General features: G+C 40.8%; 1 protein-coding gene across 2 annotated transcripts; it reads right to left on the bottom strand.

The window, feature by feature from the left end:
• Nucleotides 1-1,419: 1,419 nt before the first annotated feature.
• Nucleotides 1,420-16,886, bottom strand: LOC148835076 (SH2 domain-containing protein 4B-like). 2 transcript variants are annotated; one of them, XM_088917638.1, is made up of 8 exons: nucleotides 16,715-16,886; nucleotides 13,951-14,119; nucleotides 10,654-10,801; nucleotides 7,480-7,618; nucleotides 6,704-7,031; nucleotides 5,720-5,847; nucleotides 2,190-2,410; nucleotides 1,420-1,512 (listed from the first exon to the last, which is right to left on the bottom strand). In XM_088917638.1, the coding sequence occupies exons 1-8, from the start codon at nucleotides 16,884-16,886 to the stop codon at nucleotides 1,420-1,422; spliced, it is 1,398 nt and encodes a 465-aa protein (XP_088773764.1). The 2 variants fall into 2 exon arrangements, with proteins under 2 accessions (XP_088773764.1, XP_088773765.1); XM_088917639.1 differs by having other exon boundaries at nucleotides 13,951-14,110.
• Between the last annotated feature and the right edge of the window lie 389 nt (nucleotides 16,887-17,275).

The raw sequence follows: 17,275 nt of genomic DNA, 5'->3' as shown, positions 1-17,275 counted from the left end.
TGGTAAGGTTTGTTCTAATGTGTTTAAAAATAATGTTTAAATGTTTATACAGACGTGGTATAATGTACATTAAACAGTGCCTAACAAATGTGGTTACAGACACGAGGAGAACACTCAGCCCGTCTAGCCTGTTTGGTAATTTGGCGTTAGTACAAATGTGTTGATCTTTAATTGCATGAGACTTGCTTCGTCCTTCTCAATCTGGTCCAGCTGCTCTATGATTTGTTTTAAAGAAGAGGTTCTTGATCCTGTGTCTGCTGGCTTTCTTTCCAATAGGACCCTTAATTTCCAGTGCACACAGGTGCCTCTAAGTGATCTGCTAGCTGTTTATACATTTTTTTTTTGCACTAAGACCTTGGTTTCAACCATTCTCTTACCAGTATTTCCAATACCTTCAGCATGCAGACCTTTATGGTGTCTGTTCTGACCTTGATGGTTCAGCCTTTCCTCCATTTCTAAACAGCTATTCATAGGTGATCAGTTAATGATAAACAGACACAGTTGGGAATGATTAGATACTCCTACGTTGTCTTAACACCAGCTGATCCCCTTTCAGATGACACATCCAAATAAGCGAAGCTTTGAAACACCTTAATTTGTACAGTGTTTATACCAATTAGAAATCCTGTTCAATGTTTAAGAACTTATAAGCAAATTTAAAAACAGGCCTTAAGTAGAAAAGTTAAATCAATTAGCCTGTAACTAAGCTCAGCTGGAGTAAAAACCAGAAAACTGATCCTCCATGGTTAGGATTAAGAACAGCTGCTCTCTGGGATTCAGTAAGGTGCTAGAGTTGATCTCAGGATGAGACATGAAGAGGTCTCTGTATCTACCATTCATGAGGTTTCAGATCGGGTAACATGGTGAAGATATAGTGAAAGTGAGTTAATGTCCATTTTTAATAAAATCAATATGGAAATGCCAAATATTTATACCTCTGCAGTTAGTCAGCTTGGCTGTTCCAGCCTTCCTGCTAGCAAGGGAGAGATGCAGACTTTGTGCTCTTTTGTCCTCTCCTTCTTCTGCACGATGCAAGCTGACGGCATTCACAGTGAAAGGGAATGAGAGGGAGGGCTGACACAGCTCTTCCCAAGCTAAGTGATAGTCAGCAGTCACAGGAGCCAATGTAGCAAGATGAAGACATCCCTGACTGACTTCATATCCGCCTGATTCCAGCAGTGTGTCAGACGACGGGATGCCACTGTTCTTGAAGAATCCAGGTCATCGGAGAATTCAGGAACCCTGAACTTGTGATCTTCAGATTATAGGGAATTCCTACATCCTTAAGAAGGTAAGAAAGATTTTTTTTTTCTAATATAAGTCTTTTCTGTGTCCTTTGGGCAGCACTCACACAAATAGTCTCCAAAAAGTCTCCAGAGATGTGCACCAGAGCACAGATGAGTTTAGGAGGAGGGGGTGTTATTGAAAGAGTCCCCCATAGTCTGTATTAGACCCCTTCTGGCCACAGGGGTCCTGCAACAGCTCTCCCCCAGATGTAGTGATCACTTCCTCCTGCAGAGACAAAGATTGCATTTGACATAATCAAGAGGGGATACAGGACTCCAACAATATGGAGGTATGATTGGATTCCAGAGCTCTGCACTGCGGGATCGTGGGTTCAAATCCTGGATAGAATGCCACTGTGGCACCCAAGGTATTTTCAGTTTCTGGAAATTGATTATAAAAGGATTTCTGTGTCATCATGGTAAGTTAAATTTTATTCTTGTTTAACATGTATGGTAAAATAAAGGAATAGAAAATGCAGAATCATAAAACAGGAATTTTCTGCATAAACTGCATTCATTTTGGCACAGATTGTGCATATAGGTGCAGTGATGTTTGGAGTTTTGGAGTTCTTCATGATGGAAAATTGTGAAACTTAATACAAATATCCTTAGGTAATGCCTTGTTTGCTGGGAAACTATAGAATACAGCAAGACAACAGGGATAGTTACCTCACTACCCTGGGGCAGTAAGGATTAGACTATTAGATATTGAATACCTTCAGTGTAAAGCATAGATTAGTTTATGCGTGACTTGCCTGGTCTCAATGTGTTCTCTTGATTTTGCTTAACACCTTTAAACCTAAGGCAAGTTTAAAGAAAAAATCAAGGCAAAACGTAACTACAGATGTCTTTTACACAGCTGGACAGAAGAGTTTGGCATGAGTGGAACCCAGTGGATTCTACCTTGTGGAAGTCAATGAGATCGGCCAATGTGGCGTGTCGGTTCTGGTCCACACCCAGGAAGCTGTAGTAGTCCCCGGAGGCATCAATGAGGAAGTGCTTGAAGCCGCTGTGTGTGCGGTATGAGAGGGTGTAACCCCAGATCCGTTCACTAACGCGCACCAGGAATGAGCCTTCAGGGGCATTCATCAGCAGAGCCTCAGACTCCTGCCGAGAGATTATACCTGTAGAACAAAGAGAGATTATTCTGCATGAGACAAGCACATCGATTGCACCCAGACACATATGGATAGAGAAAACAAGATACAGTGTGATTTTTAGGAACATGTAGGCACTGCAGAATAAATTGTTAAATCTATTAAAAACACACCTTTTAGCCATGATTTAAAGAGTTAAAGGGGTTTCCTTTTTTCAAGGTGAGATATACATATATATATATATTTTTGCTGGTATACTGATTCAAAATGTGCCACTTTCAGGTAGCTACTAAAAAAACTTCCCTCTTTCATCTCCAGTGTGCCTCATGAAACTGAAAAACTGTGGTGTTAAGTGGGTGGGATATAAGCAAAGTTTTGAGTGAAGTCCAGGCCACACCACTTCTCCCATCTGACCTGCTTCGTGAGTGTGTTTCCCAGTGTGTGCTCATCTCAAACCACTCTTAAACTGCAGTAGAACAGAGAACTAGACAACCTTCCTTATTGTTATTGCCTTTCACTGGTATTTGTTCTAATATATCAATTTACAGGCAGCGATAAAACTGATCCTTTTTTTCCACTGGCAGGCTGTAAATTTGCAGATGGTTGACAACCCTGCCTTTAAGCCAGGAAATGAAATGTTATCTCTATAAATATATGGATCTGTCTTCTATTTGTCATTCATTTACCATGCATTTACTCTGCTTTGTGTTGGCCTCCCATGACTGTATCATAGGAATTTGTAACTAGAGAGGTTTGCTTTCCTGTGATTTCAATGTGCATTTACCGCAGTGTGCAACTGTAGCAAAATCTTAAAAGAAACAGAGAGTCAAAGGAGTGGACTGTTCTGCTAATTGGGCATGAGTTATAACTGCATCTGCAGAGTTCACTGCTAGCTGCAGTTTTGACAGTCCACTGAATAAGGAATCACAGAAGTCAATGTGATGCATGATAAAGCACATGCAGAAGATTCAGATGAAGTCTGACCTATAGTACCCAATTTAATATATTGTTCAGGTAAAGATGTAATAGTATAAAGACATTTTGATAGCAGTTTTCTTTCTACAAATAAAAGTACTGTAAGTCTAGCAAGGTTCAACATGTTATGTTAAAACAGCCAGACACAAAGACAGATTATAACTGTAGACTCCCACATGAACGGCCATATTAAACCTACTTCCAAAGAACGAGATTACACCCACAGTCAAGGGAGAGATTAAACTTTGAGACAAAGAGATTGCACCTGGAGACAGTGATAAATCACACCTCTCGACACAAAGATGGTATCAGCAGAGGCTGTTCATACCTGCAGAGAGGAAAAAAGGAGGCCTACCGAAAGAAGAGATTGTGCCTGCCGAGAAGATTATGCGTGGATACAGAGAGAGATCAAGAGAGGAGCTCCAGAGAGTGAGAGTTGGAGTTGAAATGGCAGTGCAAGTAGTCATAGTGGATTCCTTCAACAGTCACTGTCAAGTCTCCTGAAGCAGTACAACCGTGCGAAAGCGTGTACTGTGTCAGCCCTGTCTAGCTGGGCACCTTGTGACCATGTGGTCCTCATGACAGCCCTGTGTTTGGGCCCAGCAGGCGTCACTTAGGTCCATTAATCTGAACCACTGTCACTTAAACAGGAGCCACACACTGTGACCCCATTGTCGCATGGACAAAAGACAGCAGGACTCTTGGGAGTAATTAGCCCCAGGTGCTGTAAATTATTGAGCAGCTCCTTCTCCCTCGCTGCAGACTCCTGCTCTGCCACACAGCTGCCCTCACTGCACTCTCATCTTCTGTGCCAGCGCCTCTCCAGTTACACAGCACGGCGATATTCCACACTCCTCTCACTAATCCCTCCTGATCCAAGGGCTGGAAACAGTGGTTTTGGGTTGCTCAGGGAGCTTAGGTGTGTGTGGTGGGGAAGGGGAAGTGTTTAAGAAAGTTTACGAATTAATCATTCGATTTCTAGCGGCTAATCAAGTCCAGTATCTTATCCAGGCATGTTTTAAAATTCCCAGTGACTTGACTGTTGATCTGATGCAATCAAAATGTATACAATGACATCAGGATTTTCTTAATGGTGACTATCATGGATTAAAAAAAAAACGTTGATATCCAGTCTCGTAATATTTTAATGTGGGATATATTTTTTAAATCAAAAATTAATCTTTGTGGCATACATATATTCTGTCAGCATTTTGATTCTTATCCCAGATTTCCTAGATAAAGAAAATCATCAGCTAATTTCACATCTTCACTTGTTTTTTTAGGTCATGCCCTACTATTTGGAAGACAGTGCAGCACAGTGGGCAAATCTCTGGAATTATACCTACTGGGTGGTGGGTTTGAGTCCCTGCTACAGACGTTGTTATTATATCTTGAGTGAGGTACTTTCCCCAGTTGGGCCAGTTCACCCACTGTATAACCGGGGGACAAACATTGCAGGGGTGATCCCTACAAAGGGCTGGCATCCTGTCCAGCAAGGACATTATGTGCTCTCATATCTGCTTAACTTTGCAGTAATCAGAAGCTCTGGCCTGTGGCTTGGACGAGGAAATTACCTCCTGTACTTACCTCCCATTTGCCACTTAAAGTGTCCATGCCTCCTAGAGGAACAGGTAAAACTTTATTTCATGCTGAAAAGAAAAGAAAACGGACACAAACGTTTCGGCTGTGGAGCCTTCTGTAGGTGTGAGCCATCTTCAGGTTCTTCTTCTTCAAAGCTGTAACTGTAGCTGTCTGTTTCCTTTTCTTTTCAGCATGGAATAAACCTTCACCTGTTCCTCTGCAGCCTATGCATGCTGATGCTGCTACCACCTTGACATTCCGCTTGAATGCATGAGTGTCATAGTATGCAGTGAGCTATGATTTCATCACTTCCCCTGATTCTCAAGAGTGCTCTTTTGTTAAAGTTAAAGCTGCATTTGGGCTGTGTCGCTCAAACAATGACAGGGGTGTCAGAGAGGTACAAATCAGGTGTGAACCTCTATTTTCTACCCAAGCAGCACCTGGAGCCTGTGAACAGATTTGTTTGATAGGTACTGCAGCCCCAGGTTGAATTGTTCTCTGCACAATCATCCACAGACAAAATAATTAGATGAATTGTTGAAATGTGCTAATTACCAAAATTAATTGAATATAATGAGTAGAGAGATCTTCTGATTATTTGAAGCTGACATTGAAGAGATTATCTGGAGAATTAATTATCTCCTCAAGTACAGTCGGCCAGACTGCCTTTCCGAGAATTAGGTCTCATTTCCGCGCAGGAGGCAACAGCCCGAACTGGACCAGCTGTGCACGCTGAACGCTCGTGCTCAGGAAGATGGATAGGAGGGAGCCTGCTCTCACCATGGAACCAGGGGGCGATGGTGTTGCTGTTGCGCTCAAATCCGGCTCGCCTGGGCCTCTGCTCCTCTCTGAACCAGCGCAGCACGGACTCGCGGGAGTTGGGGCGGGGAGGTCTTATCCATGGGGTGCTAAGGAGGGCGGAAGAGCAAACACTTCAGTAAATACAGGCTAATGCTTAGTGATGGCCAGATGGGCAAATTCTCAGCGTTTAGGGTAACTACACACTGGGTAAATATACATGGAGCACATACAGAAGCGGGGCTATATCATCACAGGGGCAAAAACAGTCAAACACCCTAAAGACAAATTCACAGTAGACATTGAGAAGAGCAGACTGTGAAGAAACCTCTATAGCAGATCGTATGGTAGCCTGTGGAACATTCTTATTAGAGTATGGGCTTTACTTTCTCATCGAGGAAACCCACTCCAAGCTGACCACACCTGAGGAGATGCATACTGGATATCTAGGTGACCTCCCTGCAGAAGACAGGATTTTTTGGGGGGTATCTTATATACTCTTGGTATTTCTATGATCCTGTTGAGTGGCAAGAAACTGGGAAATGGATGCACTGGTGTCAACTCATTTTTGTTCCAGTTAAATTGTCTCTGTATTTGGGACCCTGGTTTATTGAATGTACAGAATTGTATTATATGCTGATAGTATTAACAGCCCTTGGTCTGTCTGTATAGTATTAGCAGCCTGAACAGAGGCGTCTGTTCATGTCTGTCTGTGTCTGCCTGTCTGCACAGGGAGGTGATGTGTCCAGTCAAGTGCTTCTTGTGCATGGTTATATGTTTGCTTGCATTAGGTAGTGGATACTTATGATTGTATGGTGAGATGTCACAGGCTTTGTATGTTTTTCTGTTGAAGTGATATTGGTCGGCATCCATCTGTAATATTTATAAATACCTGGGGTTGTTTGCCAAAGATTCTTTTTAGAAACTTGGTATGTGTCATATCTGAGGTATGTGGTGCTGTAGTACCTGTTAGCGGGGGACTGCAGTGCTGTGCTGGTGCTGTGTCGGCGACTCTGTCTGCCCCTCCGGGTGTGTGAGGGTGGTGCCGCGGACGGGGCGGCCATGCCGCTGTGGGCGTGGCCGGTGTCAGAACTGCGTTCGGAGGGCGTGGCCTCGATGTTGGCGCTGTGCCGGCGGCCTTGCCCTGCACCGTTCAGCTGGGTTTTCTGGAACAGGCCGCTGAGGCCTGCCACCCGGCCCTTCTCTATGGCACGCAGAGACTGGCGCTTGTACTCGTCCCGTGCCCGCCGAGCCTTGTGCTTCATCTCCTCGTCCGCAGCCTTGGAGCGACGCACTACGCGGGAGTGTGAGATAGATGGAGTTGGGCAGTAGGGTGCAAGAGAAGGGTAAGGGAGAAGACCAAGGTAGAGAGCCAGCCAGAGGAACGTGTGGAGTGGGGAGGGAGAGGAAACATGAAGATATCGAAGATGAGTAAACAGGTGTGTTGGGATAGGGGCAAGATGAGAAAAAGGCAAAAGAAAGGTGGGAGGAGAAGTGAGTGTTTAAGAAATCGGGAAAAAAGAAAGACGGAACAAAACCAGAAGAAAGGCTGGAATTACTGATATTGTTTTCATAATATACTTTTTGGAGAAAGCGAGAAACACACTGAAAAGCTGATGGAACACACATGGTTTTTACGAACTCCTCTACTCTTATCCTTTGATTGTTCATCCTTGCCCACTGTCACAAAGTCACTGTCATAAAGTTTCTTGTCTCTCCTCCCTTTCTGTACCCATACTCACACTGCTCCTGCCACTCCTTGTCATCCCTCTCGCTCCCTCGCTCCTCCTGTTTGAGGGACATGTACAGCTCCCTCGCTCTCCTCTCCTCTGTGCGGCGGATTTCTTCCTCCCCACGCTGCCTCTCTTCTTCTTCTCGCCTCTGTGGGAGAGACCATATGGACTCATTGCCCCCTTTGTTCTTTGTTGTGCACCCATCCTCCCACATCTGCTTTCCTTCTACTGCGTTCTTGTAATTCCACATGCTCTTGGGTAGGCGATCCACTAGGATGACTTGGGAAGCTATCGGTAAACCATGTCTGCTGAGGGACCTTATGTCTCTGTCTAGTATATCTAATGTAAAGTAGTTTTGAGTGAAATTGGGAAATTAATGTGAACTGTAACGGATATTAGGTCTCGTGTTGTTCTTTCCTTGTACTGTTGGTTTGTTCAAGTGTTTTCATTACGTTTCAGACTCATGCATGCTTGTTTATTATAATGTGCCTTTGATGTTAGTTTTTGACAGTCGTGGTAATTTGTATGACATCTGACTCTTTTGTACTGAAGTAGTTATTTACAAACAGCCAAGTTCTAAAAACACCTGAATCTACAATACATGTTGTAACTTTGAAATGGCTGCACTAACCTGCTTGACCTTATCCACCTTATTTGGTTTTTGGGAGTTTAAAGTAGGATTTTGCACAGCTGTTTCACAGCTTCTTTCCCAGGAAACCACATTTCTGGACTTCTTGTTCCAGACATCTGCCTCCCTTTACATAAACACGTGCTTCCTATACTTGGTGTTAAATATTTGTCCTCTTAATTTTAATTCCCTTTTCATTTTTTGGACATTGTTTTGTTATTGACTCTAAGCAGTGTAATACCATTCAGGTTTTTGAATATTTGAGTATCAGTCACCTGGTATTCAAAGTGACTTGTTCTGCTGAACTCTTTCCATGGTAGCAATATCCTTGTGTCAAAATGATTCAGCTTTCTGAGTTTCGTAAAGCTCTGATCCAGCTGGCTGGTCAGTATAAAGCATTGCAGTACTTTATGCTGGCCAGCCAGCTGGAGCAGACAGCTGAGAGAGCTGCTGACACCTGTAAATGACTGTAGCAAACTCTGACATCTAAGGTGTTTACAGATCACAATGTACAGTACTAGTATTCTTGATCTCCAGGCCACAGGACAGACATTTTACCGACTCTTTCATGATAGTTCAGTCTGTCAGTTTCCTTTGTGATTTTTCATTATTCAAATTATTTTTGTCCAACACACCATCACACAGCCCTATTATCTGGGAACTTATTGAAAGATAAAATAATTTTGGAAAATAAATCTGAAAATCAAAAGTCTTTATCTTTTTTTGTGCCGCTTCTCTTAATAGATGATTTTTTTTAGTAATCATCCCAAAATGTTTTCATGATCATTTTTTTTCTTTTTGCGCTCTCCCCCATTTTGGGATTTGATCATTAATATTCAAGTTGTCTCAAATCTCTTACCAAAGAGTTTGTTGTAGTCTAATTGATTGTAGATTGTTTATACACATCTTGGAAAGGGGTTGTCATAGTCAAGCTACATAGCCATGTAGTCAAAGGAGACATCTATTTAAAGGATCTGCTAGGTGCTGCATCCAAAGAAGTTAGCCAGATTGAATGGCCTCCTTTAATTTGTGATCTTCCTTAGTCTTTTTCTTCCGTTCCTATTCAATCTTCAGTCTCACAGTACAGTATATACAGCAGAATCACAACAGCTCTTTCCAATAACACTGTAAGCTTATAGGTTCCTGTTGAGATATACTATAGGCATCATTGCTGAATGACAGGCTGATAAAACCCCATTTGGCTTGAAATCCACCCAGACCTGGTGGACTTCAGCCAGTTATGGACTATGCATAGAAACATTGACTCAAATCAATCTAGAGCCCAACATGTGCTCTGTGCAGAGGCTGCTCTGTCTGTAGCACTGAAGTACAATTAAATATTATGTGCAACATCCCTGCCTCTCTTCATTAACTTGAACACTGAAGGGTTCTCTAAAGAGCAGAGGGACATCCTGAGTGTAAAAAATTAAATCAGTCAAAACACTTGGCCAGTCATATATGCTGGTGCTGCTTGCTGCTTGGGCCAATGAAAAGAATCCATCAAGACATGTAAAAGACTATCAATCAATCTGATGGATAAAAATGAGTGAGAGGTACTATAGCCAGTTATTACGTCTGGATCTATTTGTACATGTGAACTAATGAAAATGGAAATGATATGGGGGTCAAAAGCTAGAGAATGGGGCTTTTTCTTCCCCTTGAACCTGACCTGTGTATTTATGGATTAATTAAAAGTGGATTAATTTCCTTTGTTATTGCTATTTTAGAATGAATAGAATAGAAGATCCTTTTAACCAGCCTTGATGTGAGAGGCATCTGGATTACATTTTTCCTTCTTTTAAGTATTCAACTGAAAGAATATTTTGAAAGACAGTTAAACTTTAATGACTGAGAGCTTTCCCACTGGCTGGCTGGATGTCGAGGGGCGAAGATAAACAAGATGTTTAATATTTGAAGAGCTTCTTAAGAAGGTCTTATTAAGAGGTCCTAAATCATTCAGGACTGACAGGCCTCTGAAGGCTTTATAGAAGCAGCCTGGAAATGAGCTCTCAATCACAGCCTTTGGCTAATCCCTTCCTCCTCACCAAGCCCCCAAATGCTTCATAGAGCAATGCAGAGAGCACGCACACTCTTATCAGGACATGCCATATATTTGCTTAAAGTCCAGCTACGTTACCCCAAAATATGCAAACAGACCCCTGCCAGGTTACAACGAGCCTTTTCAAAACCCTGCTTAGCCTGTGGAATAAATATTGGCATTCTGCATGTGCATCTACTTTCAAGTCCTGCATGATGCATGAGGTTACACAAGCAGATGCTGCTGTGTTTGTATCTGCTTGAATTTTGTTCTTGATACTACAGTATGTACCATATACACATTGTCACCCAAAGTCTGGTTATCTGGACCTGACAGAGTTCTTTAACATTAGTCATTAGGGACTGGTGAGCTCCATTGAGTGTACATAACTGTTCACAAGTTGATCACTTCTCAAGTGACTTGACCATAACCCTTCCATCACCTATTGGAGTTCACATACTGTAAGTCTGTACCCAGGTTGTGGACAGATGTGCACAATATTCCAATGCACATTTACCTTTAGCTCCTCTTGAATCCGATCCTCTTCCATTTTTGCTGCTCTCCTGTCCTCTGTCTCCTCCCTCCATTTCTCCGCCACAAAGCGAGCCTTTTCCTTTGCCATTGCATCCCGAAACTTCTGTTCAATCTCGGCCTCTTTTGCTCGCCTGAGTTTGGAAGGATAGAGGTGAGAGAAAGAGACAAGCCACTTTTTAAACTTGTGTAGACTAGGGGTATGGAAGGTTTACAGCATTTTTAAACTCAATGCTAATCTCTTTTCATAAAGAGACTTGGCATATAAAATTGAGTTTCAAATTTTTCAAAAATACACCTAGATAGACGGAATGATATTTAATATAATAACTTTATTAGTGGCACATTTACCTTTAAAGTGGTTGGAAGGTCTTTACACCAGCTGTATTACTGCATCTAAACATACTTCACAAAAAACAGAGCGTGATGTCTAACATCTGATTCTAAGGTTATGATGACAGCGTCACAAGATTTCGCTGTGTTAGAAACAGAATTTGAGATTTTTAGCAGTCTTTACTAGAACTTGTTAGAAATTCCCAGCAGTTGTTGGGAGGGTTTGAACTCATAGCATGCTGAGCAATTTGGTATTGTTACAAGCACAGCAGATTAACCTTTGTTTCGGATTGGAAAGTGTTTCCTTTACTCTGCATTAGGTGTAAAAACATGCTTCACACTAGTTTACTCATAAGGGGGGGATCAGAAAAAATAACAATCAACTTTGAAAAAACTGCATGCTTCTTTTCTTAACATGTCACCATTCCAGTTTCTCCTGGTTGGAAATGGAGCATTTGGGCAATCAGTTTGTTTCTGAATCCGCTCATTTGTGATTTTCCATCCACGGTTTCTGACAGAAGTCATGCCAGTAGATTAGAAATGGCCTTTATCATATTTCAGCTTTTATGCAGATGTAGGAGACTTGACAGCTAAAGTATTTTGTCCAAATGAAAGCAAAAGTTGGTTGTCATTTAGGTTGCATTCTTTGGTGTGTTCACAGGTGGTACTGCTTAACACACACGACTTTCTAATTTGATTAGGCAGTGTTATTAGCAGTTTAACACTTTCCAATTACAGGCAGGCAAATCCTTCAGCCAGTGTTCCAAAAAAAGAAAGTGCAAAAGTTGCATTTCATTGTCTTGTGTGCAGGTGTAAATTGGATTCAACCAGCTTGTTCAGCTTCATTATTGTTTCCAAAATAGACTTCAAAGCACTCCCACTGCTACTTTTAGGCAGCAACTGAGCTACCTTTTATTCCAAGTTTTATAGCCGAAGCTTGGCTGCATAAGCTGGTTCAACTCTTCTATATTTGTGCCAACCTTAAAATAATTAGAAATCTCCATTAGTGGGTTGTCCACATGTTCTGAGCTTACTTTACTACCTTTATTCAATGCAAGATACCTTGTCAAGAACTGTATTGCCTTCCTTATGAGTTTGTATTTAACTTTAAATGAAGGTATTTTATCTTGGTACAATGCTGGTAGAGAATATCAGAGAATAGCAGAGAGTATCATTCTGTCATGAAATGTGCTGACCATATTACTGATTTCGTAACGTTTAAAAAAGATATAGACAAGCATAGTACAAACATCTTTCTTGCTGTGAACATGTTTACTCTCGCATTTAAGTGATCAGATCTGGTTTAGAATGCTTGTAACCAATAAAGGTGACTTGACATGTTTTTATTTCAATGGCTGTGTTCATCTGCTGGAAATCCTTTGGCAATGATTGAATCAGAAAATATTAGTCAGGGTTTTATGAAATGATCTGCAGAATTCAATTGGTACCCCATGTTCTTGGAAAATAGTGCTGTGCAGTTTGTGAACAATTCACTCCCTTTTAATGAAATCATCCTTTGTGAACTGGCACAGTCCTTGAACGATCTGTTCAACAAGAGAAGTTGAGTGAGTATAATGTAGAGACGTGAGACTTTGGAGTGCACGCGCACCACAGATGGAATAGATGCTACCGGATCTTCCTTCTCCAAAATGATCAATGAAGCTTTGTATGCGTCACCCCGAGTAAGAGGAAGGGCAAAATCTTTCTTAAATCTGGAGGTCATGAGTGAAGCTTAATATTACTTCAGATCAGCCCAAATACATTTGCAATGTTCAACATCCTGGCTCTTGTTTCTTCTAACACCAAATGTAATTTTCTTTGGTCTGCTTTGTTAAATTTAGTGCCAGTGTGGATGTGATGGTTAATTGTCAATGGATGTTTCTTTGTAGTGATGCTGTGCGATATGCAGTTCATGAGACAGACACATCTACTTGTGAATCATTTACAGTTTTGCCCCAGGCATGGAACTGAAAATTTGATTGCCAGTATTTTTAGGGAGTTAGTTAGGCTACTTCTTGTGAGTTCTTGCTCACTTTTTACATTTATAATTTAAAAAAAATAATTTAGATTAATTTATTGTGTGCATGCAGCAATAATGCTGAGCTGAATCCCCTTGTATCTTGAACCTCTTGTTTTATCATTCTGCCTTAAAATTCCACCTTTTTCTTTCTGTCCTTCCTTCCGACAATCTCCTTTTTTCTCCTTTATTCCACACTGCATTACCTTATCTTTCTTTTTCCCTGCTTCTGCTTCACAGTTACTTCTCGTCTCCATTTCCCTGTCTCTTTCAGTCTTAGCCAACCTTCCTCTGCCAGTCCACTTTGGGCAGAACTGCTGTGTGTGGTGCAGTCTGTAGTCACACTGTAAACCTCTTCCTTGTCCCTGTCTTCCTAACGGAACATGACCCCCACTAGAAATGTACAACAATAAATAGGAACCTGGCCTTTAAAATACACTACTATAGAGGCTTTGGATGAATTTTAGCAGAGGACATTTTAGATGCATCTTTCACAGAATATGTGAGGGCTCTTTCTTTCCTTATTTGTTGATGCAACATCTGGTGCTGATATAGTTGGGTATTTAATAGCTGCATAAAGATTCTACACAATCCCTGTAAGCAATTTCCACTTTCAACGCAAATATTTTCCACTTGCATTTACTTTCTTTTAATGGCTAGACTGCCTGTTTATTGAACAGAAATTTACGTTCGTCAACGGAAAGCCAATAAATAAATAAAGAAAATTAACTAGAATTTCCCCTTGTGAGACACTTTACTGTAGTTACAAAAGAAAGTGATTGTTATAAATGGTGCATGTTCTTGCTTGGGGGATAATGATACAATTATAAATATACTTTGACATGCACTGTCACTATTTGGCTTTTCGTTAGCCTTTAGTTACAGACAATTACGTCTGATTCCAATTGCCTACTGGTCATGCTCTTTGCTCACCAGAGCTCTTTGGCCTCCTGCTGTGCCTGCCTTCTGGCTCGTTCTGCCATCAGCTCCTCCACAATCTCCTCGTAAGGTTTGTCTCCCGGCGCCTCTCCCATCACCCACACCCACACATCTCCATCCTGGCCCAGCAGCCACTGCACGCCCTTATCACCACCTGCAGCACCTTGACAGAGGAACACACTGTCAGGAGGGGGGCTGACATCCCAGTAGGAAAGAGGAAGATGGCAAACAAGGCCACAGAAGTTCAAAAAGCAAAACACTTGAAAGAAAAGCAAAATGACAAATGCACTGCTCACTGCTTTACAAGGCCCTGCATGTGGATATTTGAAAACAACAACTGAACTAGACCATTGACCAGTTTTATATTGCTCTGTTCTGATTGTTCTGATTGATTCTTATTTTAACGTTTCCTTTCCTTTATGGTTTTCCATTCACTACTGTTTCTGATTTTGTTATAATAAACATTATTTCAGTATATAATAGCAAGAACAATGATTTATTAATACATTATTTAGTTTTTGCATTTGCCTTTGTCCATTCATTTCAAGTTGTTAGTTTTAAATGTGTGATATGAAAAGAAATGTCAGTTGATTAGATGAATAAACATGGGATAAAAAGGGAATTAAGACTAACGGAAAACAAAAGGACAATACCCAGTATCATGTACAGTAGGTCAGGGTTAAAGTGATACAGACAAGTTCAAAAGTCAAGGGGCTTATTGTATCCTTCTTACTTTTTGTCTTACCACAGCCACGGTTCTACCGCACATCTCACGTACATTCATTAAACCCACTTTTAAACAGCACCAACTATTTGAGCTTACCCTCGATAGGTTGATGTATTGATGTAAAGTTTTTTTTTTTATTTGATACAACAGAAATACTAATGTTTCAGTAAACACTGCCATTACTCTCATCCCGGTGCACTATGGCACAGTGCCATAATGTGTAACAGAGAGGAAACTGTTTAGAAGATAAGAGAAGGAAAAAATAATACCATTTTCTCACAGCATTTCACAGACAGAAAAGAAAGTGAAATCCAGAAATATATTGAATTACTCATTTAGAAAACATGAAAAATATTGTTAATGCCAAATTATAAGATGGGTTTAATGAAAATACTTTTTGTCATGCTTGGAGAGGTGTTAATGTTATGGAGGGTAAAGTTATCAAGAAGGGTGATTTTGTTGGGGGGGTTGTCAATAAAAGAAGTCATGTATCTGATAAAATTTATTTTGGAAAATGCTGATCTGTAGCTCTCTTCCATGGAGCAATCCCTGAAAGACAGCTGACCCTGATAATTAAGAAGAAATTGTGTAGAATACATCTTCTCTCACATATTAAATAACATGTCTATTGACCAGCGTCATATCCCATATCTTGATCATTTTGGAAACCTTGAAGTCCCAAATCCTTAGTAATTATTATCCAATTTCCCTTATATCTGTAGATATGAAATGTTTGGAAATTAGTTAATTAAAATGTCTTTTACAAAAAAATTGCTTATAAAGCAGAGAAAATATTAAAGATACTTTATTTAGAATTAAATGCAGAATAATAATAATAAATATTAATTCTGTTGAACCAAAACTTATGATGCAGTATCCTCTGGAACAGTATGTGTGTGAACGGTAATCTAATTTGTTGGTCTGAGTTTTCAACTCGGCATTCATGATCTACCCTTGATAATATATTTTTATTGCTAGAAACACAGGAGCACCATAAGGTAGTGCAGCATACACAAACAACTTTGTCAGTGTTTGTATATAACATTATACACAAATGACTTTGTCAGCAGCTCATCTTTGTTTCATTGTAAAATTTGCTGATGTCACCAATAACAGCTGGTCGACAGCTGACAACTACCAGCTGTTATTGGTCTGATAAAGAACTCCGAAGATGGGTATAGACAGGAAATATAAATACAAATGTAGAAACAATTTTCTGCTACATAATGCAAAAGAACAGATAGTTATCGATTTTCAAACAAAGAAATAAGTGGCTATCAAGTTGGAAAATGTAGAGAAGGTGGACAAATACTGATATTTAGGCTCGATTATTAATTCGAGACACTCATAGCATGCCAATATCCACTCCATTTATAAAGGGCAGTACAGGTTATATTTTGTGTGTGTGTGTAGTAAAGACTCTTTAATATTGAATTTCATGTCATTGTACTGTTAAACATTTATACTGAATATAATAACATTCATAACATAACATAAATTTGTTTTCATGGATGGTACGTTGGTTGGTCTTTTTATAAATGGATGTAAAGTTGATAGAATTGTTAGTTCTCATTCTGCTAGGATAAGCTTTCACTGTACACTAAAAAGAATAAGCCACACAGCTCATCCAACTGTGCGCCTCCACCTGGGGAATCCTATTCAACGTTGGCTAGTGCCATAACCCAGGCTCAGATTTGAGATCACAGAGCTCAGCCTTACCAGCTCAGCCTTACTCAGGAACTTTTAAAATGTATTTTTGGAAGGGCAGGTTCTCTTGAGTACAGTGTCCTCGAACACTATTTTGGAGCATTAGTTTCTGCAAAATCTGGCCAAGAAGGAAGAGTTCCATCTACTGGAGTTCAAAACAGCTTACAGCAGCAAAATGGGTTTCCTCAGAGGTTTCCTATCCCAGTCCTGTCCAGGCCCAGCCTAGTTTAGCTGTGAAATCTGACGGGATCAGTCACAGGTGTACAGGATGCAAGAACTCTCATTATTATTTTAGGAAATGTCAGCAACTTTTTTAGTACTCACTCTTTTTGGTCTTTGGCTGCCGCTCCTGGTTCTTCTCATGGCTCTCTCTCTCAGCCCATCGACGTACTTGCTCCTCTCTCATTTTGTAGAAGAGGATCTGCTTCTGCTCCTCGTTGAGCTCAGCCAGCAGATCAGGCTCAATGTACATGTCCTGTAGGATCTGTTGCATCATTCTGGCTACCTGTTCCTCTGACCCAAGCCAAGCTGAAACTGAAGTCAGAGAGACCCTGCACTACAACATGCCACTTTCTGAACCCAGGCACCCCCCCCTATTCCAAAGGAACAGAAGACTTTCCACTGGATCACCTCACCTTTGGAAAATCTATAGATCCTTGCTGACACTCTCTAGCTGTTTGTTGTTTAACTGAACTTAACCTTCTCGTTCACTTAATTTTGTCATTCTTGGCATCCCCTCTGTAAGGATATTCTGACTTGGGAGCACACATTAGAGTGATAATATTACACTGTGAGTTTTTCCTCTCCATTTGTCACTTTTTACATTTAGAAGAGTAAATTTTCTTAGAACTCTTAATTCTCTTGTTTCCTGCTCTATTACCTCTC

This window comes from Atractosteus spatula, chromosome 5 (assembly GCF_055471065.1).
Source record: "Atractosteus spatula isolate fAtrSpa1 chromosome 5, fAtrSpa1.hap1, whole genome shotgun sequence".
In the NCBI taxonomy this organism is placed as follows: domain Eukaryota; kingdom Metazoa; phylum Chordata; class Actinopteri; order Semionotiformes; family Lepisosteidae; genus Atractosteus; species Atractosteus spatula.
This window is presented reverse-complemented; position numbering and strand designations above follow the sequence as displayed.

Bases quoted from the DNA above. Each gene is read 5' to 3' on its own strand.
- LOC148835076 (XM_088917638.1), bottom strand. From the start codon at position 16,886: ATGATGCAACAGATCCTACAGGACATGTACATTGAGCCTGATCTGCTG. The intron at 14,120-16,714 runs GTGAGTACTAAA...TCCTCTGTCAAG, and splicing joins GCAGCCAAAGACCAAAAAGA to GTGCTGCAGGTGGTGATAAG. The intron at 7,619-10,653 runs GTAAATGTGCAT...TCTCTCCCACAG, and splicing joins GGATTCAAGAGGAGCTAAAG to AGGCGAGAAGAAGAAGAGAG.